At 40.0% G+C, this 20,407-nt stretch overlaps 1 protein-coding gene across 2 annotated transcripts in view; it reads left to right on the top strand.

Moving 5' to 3' along the window:
• Nucleotides 1-20,407, top strand: part of LOC126187922 (PMS1 protein homolog 1-like) — a 119,116-nt gene that overhangs the window by 83,178 nt on the left and 15,531 nt on the right. For both annotated transcript variants that reach the window (XM_049929283.1, XM_049929284.1), the window contains exon 10: nt 1,141-1,335. In XM_049929283.1, coding sequence (XP_049785240.1) covers nt 1,141-1,335 — 195 coding nt within the window. The remainder of the gene's footprint in view (nt 1-1,140; nt 1,336-20,407) is intronic.

The following is a 20,407-nucleotide window of genomic DNA, read 5'->3' as shown; positions in this document are numbered from 1 at the left end:
TTTCTCAGTTGTTCAGGCAAATAGAAGATACCTATCAGCTAGTTGACAGCTCGTTTGACTCACTATGGAGGACCTCTGTCCAGTTTCTTACATGTCAGTGATTTGGCAAGTGTGTGAATTTCAGCTTATTCAACAGAGAAACAGGTCTTTGTGTCCTCAAAAGTGTTGGACACTCTCATCACCCTCTCAGTGGAGCATAGTTGCACTGTAATGGTACCTGATCAATAACAAATGATTAAACTTTTTGGGATCATTAGTAGTATACACTTTTTTGATGTATGTCATGTATTAAATTCTTACTAGAAATACCATTCACAAGTGATATGAACACATTTTTTTGATGTTGGAACTTTTCAGACTGACATTAAGTTTGTTGTATATGCCCAAGTAATGGTACTCATTGAAACAGTAATGCTGCAAACTGTATGATCCATAGCTCCGAGTTCTTGTGTCCAGCAAAAGGAAGAGAAAGAGAGAGGGTAAAGGCTTAGATGCAGTGAGACTTAACAAAGACCAAGCAGGATTGTAACCAAGTACCCTTTACCAAGGTGCTGCTGCAGGACAGGGCAAGAATAAAATCAGCAATGAGTTGCCAGCAAGAGACAATGGTTTTCCTCATATCATATTCTCTTGTGGTATGGAATTCTGGGTGACTTTTCTGCTTAACCATTGTTAGTTCACATTTTTCTCAAATTTATGAAGTAGGCACATACTTTGAAAGGCATTGACTCTACCAGCTTTTATACATTTGAGAGTCTGTCAACATCTATTATCTGTTGTCTCCACGTTAAGCTAAAATATATGTGAGACAATAATCTTTATTGTGTTGTTTTATCTATGTTTGGTCGTGGTTTAATCACAGACCACTGTTCTTTTCTTCAACAACTCAAGTTGTATGGCTATGGTATTTTGAAGAAATATTTGGTTCGAAAATGTGCCAGATACTCAGTTCAGACTTCACTGTTTTCTTCTTTTTATTCATGTTGAATGGTTGAGTCTGTTGAATATCATGCTGTTATACTTAGTTTCTTCTCATGTGTGGGTGTAAATAATTGCAGGTGCTTTTAATTTTTAAGATTATTTTCATTTCAGTGACATTAGTCTTATTGCATTATTTCATTTAATATATTTAATTTCCAGTTCAGGCAAAGGATCTGGTGAAATATTTGTGATTGGCCAGATACGACCACATGGTGTGTGGTTATATATGAAAAACAGAGAAATTGGGATAATCAGGCATTGGGCATTGCAGGAGACTGTCGAGTTTCATAAAATGATGAAGGAGACAGCAGTGCCCTTGGCTCCAGTTATGAACAATATACCTCTTAGACCTAGGTAATAATCTTATCTTCGCATGTTATGTGTATGATGCAACAGTCTGTCACACTCTATATCGCATGAAAGAGATAAGCAAATTTAAGTAGTATGAGTTTTATTGTTTGTAGCCGTAACCACAAAATGTAAACCGAAATAGTAGCAGTGTAAAAGTAACTACTGTCTTCAGAAGCAGATCATTAATGGACAAGGCAGGGCCAGTGTAGACACAATTTTAATTATAAAAGTATAATATGATCAGTACTAAGTGATTTTGATTTGAGGCTTCAGTTTGTGTACTAAAAGCAATACATCATCGTATAATGAAGAGTTCAGCTTGTTGAGTTAAATGTACATGCAATATCCTCTAGTTACGTTGTTGAGGCTCTTAAATAGTACTTGTGTTCTTTTGAATATGAGATGACAGTGTGACTATTAAATCAAAATACTGTACTTCCAGCATAAAATGAGAAAGAATGTAGAATGTATTGGTAAGGTTTGCATGCTTTGATTTGTATCTTTATATACATACATAGCACTACTACTCACATTGCTATGCATGATGGAAGATAGTTTATACTAATATCAGCGATTTTCTATCCTATTTTATTTGGTTACAGGATGAGGAATAAATGGTTGTGTGTATGACTCACTATGGGAGATCATCAGGGCTGGGATCAACTTGTTTCATTTTCTAGTAATTGACAACAATGAATTTTTCATAGTATGCTAGAGCCTTGAAAGTAGTACCAAGTTTTGAAATGGTAGTGTAGCGTAGCAGACACGTTGATGGGCTAGAATGCTAAACATTGTGGCTTTGAGTCCAGCCAGGCACCATTTAAAATTTCATTGTTTTTACACATTTATCAACATGACTTTGATCATTATTTTTATTCAGTTAACTGGTTTAAATATTTTTATTTTTCATCTATACTCGTATGTAGTAGCATTTTGATCTACATCTACATCTACATCCATACTCCGCAAGCCACCTGACGGTGTGTGGCGGAGGGTATCTTCAGTACCTCTATCGGTTCTCCCTCCTATTCCAGTCTCGTATTGTTCGTGGAAAGAAGGATTGTCGGTATGCCTCTGTGTGGGCTCTAATCTCTCTGATTTTATCCTCATGGTCTCTTCGCGAGATATACGTAGGAGGGAGCTATATACTGCTTGACTCTTCGGTGAAGGTATGTTCTCGAAACTTTGACAAAAGCCCGTACCGAGCTACTGAGCGTCTCTCCTGCAGCGTCTTCCACTGGAGTTCATCTATCATTTCCGTAACGCTTTCGCGATTACTAAATGATCCTGTAACGAAGCGCGCTGTTCTCCGTTGGATCTTCTCTATGTCTTGTATCAACCCTATCTGGTACGGATCCCACACTGCTGAGCAGTATTCAAGCAGTGGGCGAACAAGCGTACTGTAACCTACTTCCTTTGTTTTCGGATTGCATTTCCTTAGGATTCTTCCAATGAATCTCAGTCTGGCATCTGCTTTACCGACGATCAACATTATATGATCATTCCATTTTAAATCACTCCTAATGCGTACTACCAGATAATTTATGGTATTAACTGCTTCCAGTTGCTGACCTGCTATTTTGTAGCTAAATGATAAAGGATCTATCTTTCTGTGTATTCGCAGCACATTACACTTGTCTACATTGAGATTCAATTGCCATTCCCTGCACCATGCGTCAATTCGCTGCAGATCCTCCTGCATTTCAGTACAATTTTCCATTGTTACAACCTCTCAATACACCACAGCATCATCTGCAAAAAGCCTCACTGAACTTCCGGTGTCATCCACCAGGTCATTTATGTATATTGTGAATAGCAACAGTCCTATGACACTCCCCTGCGGCACACCTGAAATCACTCTTACTTTGGAAGACTTCTCTCCATTGAGAATAACATGCTGCGTCCTGTTATCTAGGAACTCCTCAATCCAATCACACAATTGGTCTGATAGTCCATATGCTCTTACTTTGTTCATTAAACGACTGTGGGGAACTGTATCGAACGCCTTGCGGAAGTCAAGAAACACGGCATCTACCTGTGAACCCGTGTCTATGGCCCTCTGAGTCTCGTGGATGAATAGCGCGAGCTGGGTTTCACATGACCGTCTTTTTCGAAACCCATGCTGATTCCTACAGAGTAGATTTCTAGTCTCCAGAAAAGTCATTATACTCGAACACAATACGTGTTCCAAAATTCTACAACTGATAGACGTTAGAGATATAGGTCTATAGTTCTGCACATCTGTTCGACGTCCCTTCTTGAAAACGGGGATGACCTGTGCCCTTTTCCAATTCTTTGGAACGCTACGCTCTTCTAGAGACCTACGGTACACCGCTGCAAGAAGGGGGGCAAGTTCCTTCGCATACTTTGTGTAAAATTGAACTGGTATCCCATCAGGTCCAGAGGCCTTTCCTCTTTTGAGCGATTTTAATTGTTTCTCTATCCCTCTGTCGTCTATTTCGATATCTACCATTTTGTCATCTGTGCAACAATCTAGAGAAGGAACTACAGTGCAATCTTCCTCTGTGAAACAACTTTGGAAAAAGACATTTAGTATTTTGGCCTTTAGTCTGTCATCCTCTGTTTCAGTACCATTTTGGTCACAGAGTGTCTGGACATTTTGTTTCGATCCACCTACCGCTTTGACATAAGACCAAAATTTCTTAGGATTTTCTGCCAAGTCAGTACATAGAACTTTACTTTCGAATTCATTGAACGCCTCTCGCATAGCCCTCCTCACACTACATTTCGCTTCGCGTAATTTTTGTTTGTCTGCAAGGCTTTGGCTATGTTTATGTTTGCTGTGAAGTTCCCTTTGCTTCTGCAGCAGTTTTCTAACTCGGTTGTTGTACAACGGTGGCTCTTTTCCATCTCTTACAATCTTGCTTGGCACATACTCATCTAACGCATAATGTACGACGGTTTTGAACTTTGTCCACTGATCCTCAACACTACCTGTACTTGAGACAAAACTTTTGTGTTGAGCCAACAGGTACTCTGAAATCTGCTTTTTGTCACTTTTTCTAAACAGAAAAATCTTCCTACCCTTTTTAATATTCCTATTTACGGCTGAAATCATCGACGCCGTAACCGCTTTATGATCGCTGATTCCGTGTTCTGCGTTAACTTTTTCAAATAGTTCGGGTCTGTTTGTCACCAGAAGGTCTGTTATGTTATCGCCACGAGTCGGTTCTCTGTTTAACTGCTCAAGGTAGTTTTCAGATAAAGCACTTAAAAAAATTTCACTGGATTCTTTGTCCCTGCCACCCGTTATGAACATTTGAGTCTCCCAGTCTATATCCGGCAAATTAAAATCTCCACCCAGAACTGTAACATGGTGGGGAAATCTACTCGAAATATTTTCCAAATTATCCTTCAGGTGCTCAGCCACAACAGCTGCTGAGCCAGGGGGCCTATAGAGACATCCAATTACCATGTCTGAGCCTGCTTTAACCGTGACCTTCACCCAAATAATTTCACATTTCGGATCTCTGTCAATTTCCTTCAATACTATTGCACTTCTTATCACTGTAAACACGCCTCCCCCTTCACTGTTCAGCCTGTCTCTGCGGTATACATTCCAATCTGAGTTTAGGATTTCATTACTGTTTACGTCTGGTTTCAGCCAACTTTCTGTCCCTAGTACTATATGGGCGTTGTGACCGTTTATTAATGAGAGCAGTTCTGGGACCTTTCTATAGACACTCCTGCAGTTTACTATTAGCACATTAATATTGTTATTCCCTGTTGCATTTTGCCCACTCCTACCTTGCCGCGTCTCAGGAGGCGTCTTCTTGGGCCTATGGAGGGGATTCTCTAACCTAAAAAACCCCCATGTGCACTCCACACGTACTCCGCTACCCTTGTAGCCGCTTCCGGCGTGTAGTGCACGCCTGACCTATTCGGGGGGACCCTACATTTCTCCACCTGATAGCGGAGGTCGAGAAATTTGCACCCCAAATCTCCGCAGAATCGTCTGAGCCTCTGGTTTAAGCCTTCCACTCGGCTCCAAACCAGAGGACCGCGATCGTTGTGTTAAACTTTTTATTCACTTTCATTTTTTAATTCCTTTCATAGTTTTTCCGTTAGTATCTTTATTAATGTATTTTTAACTATTTTTGTTTATCTATCGTTATATTTAAAGTTTTAAAACGATGATCGAACTGTTTTTCATTACAACATGTACATGTTTTTGGATGGTTATTATCATAAAAGTTCTTCTTGCCTCATACAAAATAATGCTGCTGTAGATTTAAATGAAACAAGGTGTTATAAATAAAATGAAAAAAAAGCAAATATTACAAATAATGATTGCAACAACACAGAAGCAAATATAACATAATGAAAAGGAAGAAATTAAATCAAAGTAAGTACAGAATCTGCTGTAGCCTTATTTTTAGACTCTCTGGTTTCATATTAAATATATTTTTGCCCATTAGCTTTTTATATATTGTCATCCCCATATACTGTGGAGTTTGTGCATATAATTTCAAATGGTGTGTGTGTGTAACAAAAAATTATTTTTATTTCTTGTGTTGTATGTGTGGTTAAAATGATTTTCCTCAAATAATTTTTGTCTGCTGTGTACAAAGATTATAATGTCATAAATGTATATGGAGGGAACTGTTAGGATTTTAAGGTTCCGAAATGATGGGCAACAAGATTCTGTTTGTTGTGCACTACACATGTATCTTATAATTTTCTTTTGCAGTTTCAGTATTCGAGATACACTACTTGAATTTCCCCAGAAAATGATACCATACCTAATGACAGATTCAAAATAACTATGATATGCTGTTTTTTGTGTACTCATGTCAGTAGAGTTTGCTAGTATTTGCACTGCAAATGCAAAGCTGCTTAGTTTATTTGATAGGAACTCAGTATGTGTACTCCAGTTTAAGTTGTTCACATTTAGTCCTAGGAATTTGACCATGTTAACTTCTTCCATAGGGTGATTGAGATGATGTATTTTAAGATCCACACATTCCAAATGCTTGGTTTTGAAATGTACCATATTGGTTTTTGCAATGTTCAGTTTCAAGCCATTTAACTGGAACCAGTTTTCTAGAGTACCAGTTGTGCTCACAATGGAGCTCTGAATTTTTTCTGCATCATCTTCAATTAAAACAGAAGTATCATTCGCAAACAGGACTGATTGGGAATTTATATTTATGGGCAAGTCATTTACATAGAATGGGAACAGGATTGGCTCCAAAATGGAGCTTTGAGACATGCCTTGTGATACTGTACTCCATTTAGAATAATAATTCACTGCATTTGATGTGACACTTACCCTTTGCTTTCTGTTGTGCAAGTATGATGTGAGCCATTTCAGAGCTTTGTCCTTAACCCCATATTTGTTTAATTTGTAGATAAGCAAGTCATGGTTCACCGAGTCAAATGCTTTTGAAAGATCGCATAAGATACGTGCGACTTTACTCCTCTGATCCAATGATTTGCATATCTTCTCAATGAAGTTATTTACTGCATCCAGTGTGTTTTTTCCTTGTTGGAATCCAAATTGGCTACTTACGACAATATCATTTTTTACGATAAAATTTTTGATCTGGTTTGCAGCTACTTTCTCTAACGCTTTTGACAGGATTGGGAGAATAGAAATAGGACGATAGTTTCCCATATCTTCCCTCGACCCTTTCTTGGACAGAGGTCTCACTTCGGCATATTTTAACACATCAGGAAAGCATCCCTGTTCAAAAGATTGGTTGACTATTTTAGCTAGCAGGGGTGCTATTATGTCATATACTGCTTTAATCACTTTACTTGGTGTCCCATCCCACCCAGCAAAATTTTTATTTTTTAATGACAATATAACATTTTTCACATCCTTTATTGTGACTTTTTTAAAATCTGTGAGATACTCAGCTTCATGGTCGAGTCCAAAGGGGATTACTTTACTCTGATATCCTGCTACATCAACTTCCGACTTTGCAACATTTATGAAGAATTCATTTAAACACTCTGATATTTGACCTGGGTTTACAAGAACATTATCATCTACTGTAATCTTAGTTATTTCATTACTACTGACTTTAACACCTAACCCTGTGTGTGTGTGTGTGTGTGTGTGTGTAACCCTGTGTGTGTGTGTGTGTGTGTGTGTGTGTGTGTGTGTGTGTGTGTACACCAATTAATTCGAGAAAAAAAAATCATTATAGTCATTTTGATAGAAAATCCCGGGGGAATCAAACCCACAACCTTGAATATACCAGCCAAATAACTTAACCAATAGGCTACTGGATCATGAGAAATGAGTTTAGTAGATTACTAACAAATAGTGGCCCACCAGGGTAAATGGTTGCAGCCTTGCAAGGTGTGATAACTGGGACACTGAACTACAACACAGCCGGCCGGTGTGGCCGTGCGGTTAAAGGCGCTTCAGTCTGGAACCGCGTGACTACTACGGTCGCAGGTTCGAATCCTGCCTCGGGCATGGATGTGTGTGATGTCCTTAGGTTAGTTAGGTTTAAGTAGTTCTAAGTTCTAGGGGACTTATGACCACAGATGTTGAGTCCCATAGTGCTCAGAGCCACATGAACTACAACACAACATAGGTGGTTTCAAAAAGTTGATCCCACCCTGATAACTGGGACACTGAACTACACCACATAGGTGGTTTCAAAAAGTTGTTCCCACCCCTGAAGACCTCCCTTGTCAGTATACTACGTATTTGCACTAATTCATATGTAAGATATATCTTGGTGGCAGCAGAAATGTTGCAATCTTCATCAAAAAACACTTCCCAACATTTGCCTTGCTTTTCCTCCAAAGATCTCAGTTAGTTCCCCGAGGATATGGACTTATACCAACTAGATGCAACCTGAAATACGCATTTTTGTATTTATACAATGTCTGTCGTCTGCCTACTTGCTAAAGGGTCCAAACACTGGAGCAGTACTCTAGAATAGGTCACACTACCCTGTAGTACTTCATATGTAGTTATCTATAAATATGCCCTGCACTTTCCCAAACTTCTTCTAACAAATCCTAGCACTCTATTCACCTTCCCTACAGTTGATTTTGTGTGGTTGGCAGATTTCATGTCTCTTCAGAGTATAATCTATTACTATTTCAACAGTGCAACAAGCACAAGGAATATTCCACTAATCTTGTCATTGAATACTATTGGGTTTTTTCTATTTATTACTGGAATTCTCTTATATTTATACAAATTTAAAGAGAGCTGCTACTACACCAGCTGGAGAAGCTGTTAAAGTCAAGTTATTTTCTGTTTTCTTATTATGATCCAGTGAGTGATCTGACAGTGCTATTGCAGTATGTGATAAACTGCATAAATAGGACAGTAGAAAGTCCTTGATGGAATGGAAATAATGGAAGGACTAAAGGTAGCAAATCATGACATACGAGGAGCATTCAAGTTCTGAGCCCTCCGATTTTTTTTCTCCGGACTGGAAAGAGATAGAAACATGCGCATTGTTTTAAAATGAGGCCGCGTTCATTGTCAATACGTCCCAGAGATGGCAGCACCGTACGGCAGATGGAATTTTACCGCCAGCGGCGAGAATGAGAACTGTTTTAAATACTTAAAATGGCGACGTTTTCCTTACTTGAACAGCGTGCAATCATTCGTTTTCTAAAGAAATTCATCGACAGTTGAAGGAGACATGTGGTGTTGGAGTTATGGATGTGTCGAAAGTGCGTTCGTGGGTGCGACAGTTTAATGAAGGCAGAACATCGTGTGACAACAAACTGAAACAACCTCGGGCTCGCACAAGCCGGACTGACGACATGATCGAGAAAGTGGAGAGAATTGTTTTGGGGGATCGCCGAATGACTGTTGAACAGATCGCCGACAGAGTTGGTATTTCTGTGGGTTCTGTGCACACAGTCCTGCACGACGACCTGATAATGCGAAAAGTGTCATCCAGGTGGGTGCCACGAATGCCGATGGACGACCACATGGCTGCCCGTGTGGCATGTTGCCGAGCAATGTTGACGCGCAACGACAGCATGAATGGGACTTTCTTTTCGTCGGTTGTGACAATGGATGAGACGTGGATGCCATTTTTCAATCTGGAAACAAAGCGCCAGTCAGCTCAATGGAAGCACACAGATTCACCGCCACCAAAAAAATTTCGGGTAACCGCCAGTGCTGAAAATATGATGGTGTCCATGTTCTGGGACAGCGAGGGCGTAATCCTTACCCATTGCGTTCCAAAGGGCACTACGGTAGCAGGTGTATCCTACGAAAATGTTTTGAAGAACAAATTCCTTCCCACACTGCAACAAAAACATCCGGGAAGGGCTACGCGTCTGCTGTTTCACCAAGACAACGCACCCGCACATCGAGCTAACGTTGCGCAACAGTTTCTTCGTGATAACAACTTTGAAGTGATTCCTTGTGCTCCCTACTCACCTGACCTGGCTCCTAGTGACTTTTGGCTTTTTCCACCAATGAAAGACACTCCGTGGCCGCAAGTTCACCAGCCGTGTTGCTATTGCCTTAGCGATTTTCCAGTGGTCAAAACAGACTCCTAAAGAAGCCCTCGCCGCTGCCATGGAATCATGGCGTCAGCGTTGTGAAAAATGTGTACGTCTGCAGGGCGATTGCGTCGAGAATTAACGCCAGTTTCATCGATTTCGGGTGAGTAGTTAATTAGAAAAAAAATCGGAGGCCTTAGAACTTGAATGCACCTCGTAGTTTAGGTGTTGTGTGGTTAATTAGCACATAAACAAGACAGGAAGTGTTGCCAAGCTTTTGGAAGATTCCTCCTTCAAGACTAAGAAGATACACTACACACTATTACACCTGTGTAACTATATTCTTCCGGCAGGTGTATGTTGTTTCTTAGTTCTGAACAAGGACCCATCTGAAAACTTATCAACATTTTCTTTCTTCTAGAGAAATTATTTACTTGTATTGAGAATATTAGTGCTCTTCTTATGTTTCTGTTGACATATGCCCAATGTTTTGTTTCTGTTGAATATTTGTTGTCCATTATTGTACACTTGGTTATTGTTATAGTGGAAAAAACAGTCATATTACACACATTAACATTTGTTGAAAGAAAAACTGTTTTCACCATTAAAGAAGAGAAACTAACTACACCTTTTAAGAGAATGAAAGCTTCTTGTCTCTTCACTGCCTTATAAATAACAGAAATGTCAAACATAATTTAGTTACAAAATCAGAACAAGTATAGGAGCTGTTATCCACTTGCTTAACTTTAACTCTTAACAGTTCTACTAGTCAAAAATTCTTCAAGCTAATCAAATATCTATGAAGATAATTAGTGTGATTGAATATTCATTGCATTGTATAAATATAGGAAGAGGGAACTTAGTTGTTCACCTGCATCTGCTATTTGCAAAATATTCTGTGTGAGTAGTGCAAGCTGTTTTTCACACATGTGTTTCTTTATGTACCCATGCTGATAATTTCAAATAACTGGTCTGTATTTTTCTGCATACATCATTTTAACTTGTTTTGAAACAGAAGTGACCAGTTCTCTTTTCCAGTTGTGCAGGAATATTTACTGTGTTTCAGATTTTTGATAAATGTGAGTGAGGAACGAGGCTAATTCTACAACATATTGAATTTCCACAGAGCCTGTGCCTTATTTTCTGTGAGTGGTCTTTAATTACTCTTCAATACCATTTATTATGGTTATTTCAGTATATCTCATTTATGATGGTCAAACACTTATACTGTTATGTCCTTACGTGTAAAAATATTTTAAAATCCAGAATTCAGTAATTGTCTTTTGTCTGATGTCCTCAGTTTCAACACTAGACTGGTTCCAAACCTTCCATCCAATGTCTAGTGGATTTTCTGATAAATCTTTCACCTACTCTCACCTGAAAGCATCATACATGGCCCTTCTTACAGATGTATGCAGTCAGTCAGATTGTACAACCCTAAAGCTGTCCACACTGTCAATTTAAAAATATTTTTGATGTCACATGTCCCCAACTTTTTCTAATCAGAACTGCAAAATTATCTCTGGAGTAAACAGTGCTGATCATCTAATGAATTTTGTGTACATTGAAGCAGTTGATTACACTATATATATCTATAGTTTTCTAATTTTCAATTTTTAAATATGTATTTTGTAAATACTTTAGGATTAAAGGAGAGCCCTCAGCAAAAATCAGAAGTGCTGAATTGTCAATAGGTACACAGGAAAGGAGGAAAGCTTTCAAGTTATCCTTTGACGAGCTAGAGAACAAACCGAGAAAAGTTGTCAGAAAATAAAAAACAAATGTGTATATTAGAGATGAAATTAACAACTCAGGCAATAAAATCAAATAAATATGGAATGTTGTTAGAGACATGAAAAGTAACCTCTGGGGTAGGTAGTATACTATTAAAGAGAATGAGACCATCTTAACCATCAGTACACAAGTAGCTAATATACTTAACAACGATTTCTTATGTGTAGGTGAAAAAATTAGCGCGAATAGTTTAAAAGAAAAAGCCTTGCAATACACAGAAGAGTCGGTTTTGAAAAACCATAGTCACATTAGGTTTTATCTAACAACCTCTTGTGAAATAAGGAATATCATTAAATCTTTGAAAAATAAATGTTCTGCTGGAGTAGATGACATCTCTAACAAGATGTTAAAAATAATGTGGAGCAGTTAAGCTGATGTTCTGAGTCGCATATGTAATGCATCACTAACTCAAGGTATTTTCCCAGACAAGTTAAAATATGCCATTGTCAAGCCTCTCTAAAAGAAAGGGAGTACCACAGATGTCAATAATTACCGTCCAGTATCATTGCTCACAGCATTTCAAAAATTGTTGAGAAATTAATGTCGTCAAGAGTGGTTAGCCATCTCAACAGTAATGGGATACTTATTAAATCACAGTTTGGATTTCAAAAATGCTGTTCTACTGAAACAGCAATATACAATTTCACTGCCCACATAATAGGGTTTTTAAATGGTAAAATGTCACCAATAGGAATTTTCTGAGACTTGTCCAAAGCATTTGGTTGTGAGAACCATGACATTATGCTACAGAAATTACATTTCTAAGGTATAAATGGAACAGCATATGAGTGGTTTAAGTCATATCTACAGAACACGAAGCAAAAAGTTTCTTTATATGGATTAAGTGATTTAAGAAAATTTCCCACTTGCTGTAACTGGAGTGAAATACATAAGGTGTTCCACAGGGTTCGATTGTGGGTCCCCCTCTGTTCTTGATGTATGTGACTGACTTCCCTTCTTATCTGAAACAAGAAGGCTAAACTCACACTGTTTGCTGATGATAAAAGCATCACTATTAAGCCAGTAAAAGAAACTCTAATAGAAAATGATACAAATAATGTCTTTGGAAAAGTAGTTAGTTGGTTTTCTGCGAAAGGGCTTGCTCTGAACTTTGAAAAAACACAATACATCCAATTTTTTACTGTAAGAAGTACAGTCCCTTCAATAAATATAACACATCAACAGAAGTCAATAGCCAGGGTAGAGCATACTAAATTTTTAGGTGTACATATAGATGAGAATCTTAATTGAAAAATTCATATTTTCGATCACCTAAAGCGAGTAGGTTCAGCTACTTTCGCAATTTGTATAATTGCTAATTCTGAGGATATAGAAATTAGCAAGCTAACATACTTTGCATACTATCACTCTCTGATGTCATACAGAATAATATTCTGGGGTAACTCTTAGGCAAAAAGTATTTACTGCTCAAAAGAAAGTGGTTAGAATAATGGGTGGGGCTCATAGTCACACATCTTGTAGGCATCCATTTAAAAGGTTAGGAGTTCTTACAACAGCCTCACAGTACATTACTCAGTAATAAAATTGTTCTCAACAACATGGTCCAATTTAAAAACAACAGTGGCATTCTAGATTATAATACCAGAAGAAAGAAAGACTTACACTAACCTCTACTTAACCTATCTTTGGCACAGAAAGAGGTAAAAAATGCTGCTGTAAAACTTTTCGATAAATTACCGGATGAAATAAAATGTCTGACAGATAGCAGTAATAGTTTCAAAAATAAATTGAAATCATATGTCCTTGGCAACTCCTTCTATACCATAGATGAATTCTTTAATAGGAATAAATAAAGCTATAGGTGTAATACATGCATTTTGTCCCATTTAAGGAAATGGGGTAGGTAATTAAAAAAAAAAAAAAATCTCGATTCATGTGTGCATTTCTTATCATGAGATTGATCTCTAACTCACACACACACACACACACACACACACACACACACACACACACACCTATGTCTCTAGATGGTCCCAGCTACACTGACAGTGCTTATGCTGTTTTGCTACACTGACAGTGCTTATGCTGTTTTGCAGCAGGTGGACTGGTTGTGGTGGAGGTAGTGTCAGGTTGGTGGATAGGGGGAGAGGGTGGCAGGAGGCAGGGAGAGGGACTGAGGGTGGGTGGTTAGCGGCGTGGAGAGAGGCTGTCAATTTCCCGGCTAGGAATGTGGGAGAGAGAGGTGGCAGGTATATGGGTTGGTAGATGGGATTGTAACAGCTCGTGGGAAGTGGCACACGCTAGGCAAAGTGGGGACATAAATTGGGTGGGGGTGACAGGATAGGGGAGTCAGAACCAAGACATTCTATTCACATTCCTCACAACGTCAACACCTTTTCTCCCATCTGCTTCATCTGGTCCTCCTCTGCTCAATGCACCACCACCTTCCTGAACAGTGACCTCCACCTCCACCATCCACAACTCTGTTCATATTAAACCCATTAACCACCAACAGTACCTGCATTTCGATATCTGCCATCTCTTTCACACCCAAAAATGCCTTCCATACAGCCTAGCCACTGATGGACAGCATATCTGCAATGACGAGAATTTACTTGCTCAGTATGCTGAAGGCCTCACTTAGGCCTTCACAGATAGGCATTACTCCCCGCACATAGTCCGCAACCAAATTTTCCTTACCATATTCTCATCCCCCTCCCCCCCCCCCCTCCCCCCCTGCAAGAAGCAACTGCAATGGAGCACTCCCCTTGTCAACCAGTATGACCCTGGACTGGAACAACTGAACCATGTCCTTTGCTAGGGCTTTGATCATTACTTGTCCTGACCTCGAATGAGGGACATCGTACCGAAGACCCTTCTCACCCCCTCCTAAAGTGGCATTCTGTTGCCCACCCAACCTACACAACATCCTTGTCCATCGGTATGCCACTCCCACTCCCAACCCCTTGGCACAGGGTTCATATCCTTGTGGTGTACCAAGGTGCAAGACCTGCCCAATCCACTCATCCAGCACCTCCTACTCCAGCCCAGTCACAGGCTTATCCTATCCCATCAGAGGCCGGGTCACCTGCGATACTCCACTGCACTTACTGCACAGCATTTTACCTTGGTGTGACAACCAACCGGCTGTCAACCAGGATGAATGACCGCTGCCAAACTGTTGTCAAGAGCAAAAGTGACCACCCAATGGCACAACATACAGCTGGAAATCCTATGCTCAATTTCAGCGCCTGCTTCACAACCAGAGCCATCTGGATTCTTCCCTCCATCACCAACTTCTCTGAATTGCACAGATAGGAATTATTCTTACAACACATCCTTCACTACTGTAATCATCCTGCCTTCAACCTCAGGTAACTCATTGTCCCTGCACCCTCCTCCCACCAGTTTCACTGTCCTCCCTTCTGTCACTCCCATTTCATTTCCCCACATCACCTTCAGCATGTGCCACTTCCCACCAGCTGCTACAATCATGCAAGCCCATACACCTGCCCCTCCATCCTCTGTTCCTAGCAGGCAAACTGGCCACTTCTCTCCAAGCCACTAGCCACCCAGCCCCAGTCTCCCTCCCTGCCTGCCGCATCCTCTATCCCTCTCCCTCTACACAACCAATGTGGCACTACCTCACAACAACCAGTCCACCTGCCATAAAATAACATTGACACTGTCAGTCTACCTGGCACCATGTAGGGGCAAAGGCATGTGTATGCATATATATATATATATATATATATATATATGCATATATATATATATATTTAAAAAGAAAGATGATGAGACTTACCAAACAAAAGCGCTGGCAGGTCGATAGACCACAAACAAACACAAACATACACACAAAATCTAGCTTTCGCAACCAACGGTTGCCTCGTCAGGAAAGAGGGAAGGAGAAGGAAAGACAAAAGGATATGGGTTTTAAGGGAGAGGGTAAGGAGTCATTCCAATCCCGGGAGCGGAAAGACTTACCTTAGGGGGAAAAAAGGACAGGTATACACTCGCACACACACACATATCCATCCACACATACAAGACACAAGCAGACATTTCAGACATTCAAATGTCTGCTTGTGTCTTGTATGTGTGGATGGATATGTGTGTGTGTGCGAGTGTATACCCCCTTTTTTCCCCCTAAGGTAAGTCTTTCCGCTCCCGGGATTGGAATGACTCCTTACCCTCTCCCTTAAAACCCATATCCTTTTGTCTTTCCTTCTCCTTCCCTCTTTCCTGACGAGGCAACCGTTGGTTGCGAAAGCTAGATTTTGTGTGTATGTTTGTGTTTGTTTGTGGTCTATCGACCTGCCAGCGCTTTTGTTTGGTAAGTCTCATCATCTTTCTTTTTAAATATATTTTTCCCATGTGGAATGTTTCCCTCTATTATATTCATATATATATATAATAGAGGGAAACATTCCACGTGGGAAAAATATATTTAAAAAGAAAGATGATGAGACTTACCAAACAAAAGCGCTGGCAGGTCGATAGACACACAAACAAACACAAACATACACACAAAATTCTAGCTTTCGCAACCAACGGTTGCCTCGTCAGGAAAGATGGAAGGAGAAGGAAAGACAAAAGGATATGGGTTTTAAGGGAGAGGGTAAGGAGTCATTCCAATCCCGGGAGCGGAAAGACTTACCTTAGGGGGAAAAAAGGACAGGTATACACTCGCACACACACACATATCCATCCACCTATACACAGACACAAGCAGACATTTGTAAAGGCAAAGAGTTTGGGCAGAGATGTCAGTCGGGACGGAAGTACAGAGGCAAAGATGATGTTGAAAGACAGGTGAGGTATGAGCGGCGGCAGATTGAAATTAGAAATTAGCGGAGATTGAGGCCTGGCGGATAGCGAGAAGAGAGGATATGCTGAAGGGCAAGTTCCCATCTTCGGAGTTCTGACAGGTTGGTGTTAGTGGGAAGTATCCAGATAACCCGGACGGTGTAACACTGTGCCAAGATGTGCTGGCCGTGCACCAAGGCCACAGGGTGGTCCTCATTACCAACAAACACTGTCTGCCTGTGTCCATTCATGCGAATGGACAGTTTGTTGCTGGTCATTCCCACATAGAACGCTTCACAGTGTAGGCAGGTCAGTTGGTAAATCACGTGGGTGCTTTCACACGTGGCTCTGCCTTTGATCGTGTACACCTTCCAGGTTACAGGACTGGAATAGGTGGTGGTGGGAGGGTGCATGGGACAGGTTTTACACCGGGGGCGGTTACAGGGGTAGGAGCCAGAGGGTAGGAAAGGTGGTTTGGGGATTTCATAGGGATGAACTAAGAGGTTACGAAGGTTAGGTGGACGGCGGAAAGACACTCTTGGTGGAGTGGGGAGGATTTCATGAAGGATGGATCTCATTTCAGGGCAGGATTTGAGGAAGTCGTATCCCTGCTGGAGAGCCACATTCAGAATCTGATCCAGTCCCGGAAAGTATCCTGTCACAAATGGGGCACTTTTGGGGTGGTTCTGTGGAAGGTTCCGGGTTTGAGGAGATGAGGAAGTGGCTCTGGTTATTTGCTTCTGTACCAGGTCGGGAGGGTAGTTACGGGATGCAAAAGCTGTTCTCAGGTTGTTGGTGTAATGGTTCAAGGATTCCGGACTGGAGCAGATTCGTTTGCCACGAAGACCTAGGCTGTAGGGAAGGGACCGTTTGATGTGGAATGGGTGGCAGCTGTCATAATGGAGGTACTGTTGCTTGTTGGTGGGTTTGATGTGGACGGACGTGTGAAGCTGGCCATTGGACAGGTGGAGGTCAACGTCAAGGAAAGTGGCATGGGATTTAGAGTAGGACCAGGTGAATCTGATGGAACCAAAGGAGTTGAGGTTGGAGAGGAAATTCTGGAGTTCTTCTTCACTGTGAGTCCAGATCATGAAAATGTCATCAATAAATCTGTACCAAACTTTGGGTTGGCAGGCCTGGGTAACCAAGAAGGCTTCCTCTAAGCGACCCATGAATAGGTTGGCGTACGAGGGGGCCATCCTGGTACCCATGGCTGTTCCCTTTAATTGTTGGTATGTCTGGCCTTCAAAAGTGAAGAAGTTGTGGGTATATATATATATATATATATATATATATATATATATATACCTAAAAACAAAGATGATGTGACTTACCAAATGAAAGTGCTGGCAGGTCGACAGACACACAAACGAACACAAACATACACACCAAAATTCAAGCTTTCGCAACAAACTGTTGCCTCATCAGGAAAGAGGGAAGGAGAGGGAAAGACGAAAGGATGTGGGTTTTAAGGGAGAGGGTAAGGAGGCATTCCAGTCCCGGGAGCGGAAAGACTTACCTTAGGGGGAAAAAAGGACAGGTATACACTCGCACACACACACATATCCATCCACACATATACAGACACAAGCTGCTTGTGTCTGTATATGTGTGGATGGATATGTGTGTGTGTGCGAGTGTATACCTGTCCTTTTTTCCCCCTAAGGTAAGTCTTTCCGCTCCCGGGACTGGAATGACTCCTTACCCTCTCCCTTAAAACCCACACCCTTTCGTCTTTCCCTCTCCTTCCCTCTTTCCTGATGAGGCAACAGTTTGTTGCGAAAGCTTGAATTTTGTGTGTATGTTTGTGTTCGTTTGTGTGTGTATATATATATATATATATATATATATATATATATAGTTATAATAGAAGGAAACATTCCACGAAGGAAAAATATATCTAAAAACAAAGTAGATGTGACTTACCAAATGAAAGTGCTGGCAGGTGTGTGTCTGTCGACCTGCCAGCACTTTCATTTGGTAAGTCACATCTACTTTGTTTTTAGATATATATATATATATATATATATATATATATATATATATATATCTAAAAACCCATATATATATATATATATATATAGAGGGAAACTTCCACGTGGGAAAAATATATCTAAAAAGAAAGATGATGAGACTTACCAAACAAAAGCGCTGGCAGGTCGATAGACACACAAACATACACACAAAATTCTAGCTTTCGCAACCAACGGTTGCCTCGTCAGGAAAGAGGGAAGGAGGGGAAAGACGAAAGGATTTTTTTTGTGTGTGTGTGTGTGTGTGTGTGTGTGTGTGTGTGTGTGTGTGTGTGTGTGTGTGTGTGTTGTGTTTGTGTGTTTTACTCTATCTCATCAAAGGATAACTGAAAACTAGCATGTTTTCCTTCTTTTGTATGTGCTTATCGACAGCACAATGGTTCAGCTTTTCAGTCAATGGTCTCCTCTAATCCTAAAATAATTACATTCTACAAGAACTTTCCTACAACATTTACAAGTATTTTGCATGCCTCAAACCCATCCATGTTCCCATTAAAGTTTGAGGGAAAGCAAGAATTCAGAATCAGCTTGTATACATCCAGTCACACTTCTGCAGGTTAGCATTATTAATCAAATGACTGGCAGGTATTTTACGGAATTATATGCTTTCATTACAAGGAGCAACATCATAGTGACATTGGAAACTCAATGTTTTGGCAGACAGAGGCAAATATTTTGACCTTACATTGTATATGCTGTGTCACCTTGGTACTCGATAGCAATTCAGAGAAACATTTATAGGAATATTGTGCTAGTTACATTGTTGTGTTGCGCTTTTAATGCCTCCTGTCATATGAAGTGGAGAGGACGTTTTCAAACTAGGGAAATGTTTTTATGGACAAAAGAGGCATATATTTCAGTGAATTTGAAAACATATCTAGTAACATTTTGCACCAAATATAACTAATACCTGTTAAAAAGGAGTACTTACTACAGATGATGTTAGAAAAAGCTAAAAAAGTGTTTAAGTCAGTAAGGGGTGCCCTTTTCATACTGGTATGTTAATTTAAAATGCATGGTTGACACATTTTTGATACGTATTCACCATGTTTATTTGTAAATTTCCATGATTTTAATGAATATTTCTGGCATTTTAGTGCATCTATATGTTATTTTTAGTACATACCAATTCACCTTCTTGAATAGTAATATTATGTTTGCTAAACTCTTTCTCATTGGTGACACCCCCAAGAAGAAAGCACCCCCAAGAAGAAAGCAAAAAGGCTGTAGCCAAAAGTTGTAAAGTATTTCTTTCATATGGGTACCTCAGGCTAGTTGTTTAAGGCAGTTTTCTGATAAAATACATTCAGTATTATTTTGAAAGACTGTTGGGCCACCAGAAACATCTGATTATTAATCTGAGTCGCCGTAGTCAGTTACTCCTGATAATATGATTAATTTTGGCAGTTGCTAACTAGGTAGGGTAAAAACTGACCGGTTTTGGTTCAGAATAACCAGTATTTTTCGGTATTTTTTTTACTAATAACCAGGTAAAAATATCAGTTACTCATAGCAGATGTACTGAAATGTTTCATTTTAAATAAACCTTTTTCAAGGAATGAGTAATTTTTATTTGTAAAATTAGCATTGCTTTGAAATATTGCATTATTATGGAAAATGGGGAAGCTATGGATTTTAATAACAATGCCGGCAGAAACAAGGAACAAACACATGGCATAAGAATTGGTACAGCATTGCTGAGACAATAATGTACCTGATACCATGTGGAGTGACCTTTTGCATGGGATGCATGTACATGCTGTGTGCAAGACTTGCCACATCTGGTTTATATGACAGTCGGTCATCAACTGTGTTAGAGAATGGCACCATTCCTAGTCTGGAATTTTTTCAAAGTGTGGTATTAGTGAAGTACAATGCCCCATTTGCTTTAAAAGATTAAAATGGGAGGAACCACAACAAACTTGTGATATAATATAAGGAGAATCGTAACATTTAGCAGTTCATTCATAGTTTGCAATGAAAATAGAAAGCAGCTGATCTGCTGCTTGTGTCTATAT

This window comes from Schistocerca cancellata, chromosome 5, assembly GCF_023864275.1.
Source record: "Schistocerca cancellata isolate TAMUIC-IGC-003103 chromosome 5, iqSchCanc2.1, whole genome shotgun sequence".
Taxonomy (NCBI): domain Eukaryota; kingdom Metazoa; phylum Arthropoda; class Insecta; order Orthoptera; family Acrididae; genus Schistocerca; species Schistocerca cancellata.
Note: the sequence above shows the minus strand (reverse complement) of the source record. Positions and strands in the feature narration are given on the sequence as shown.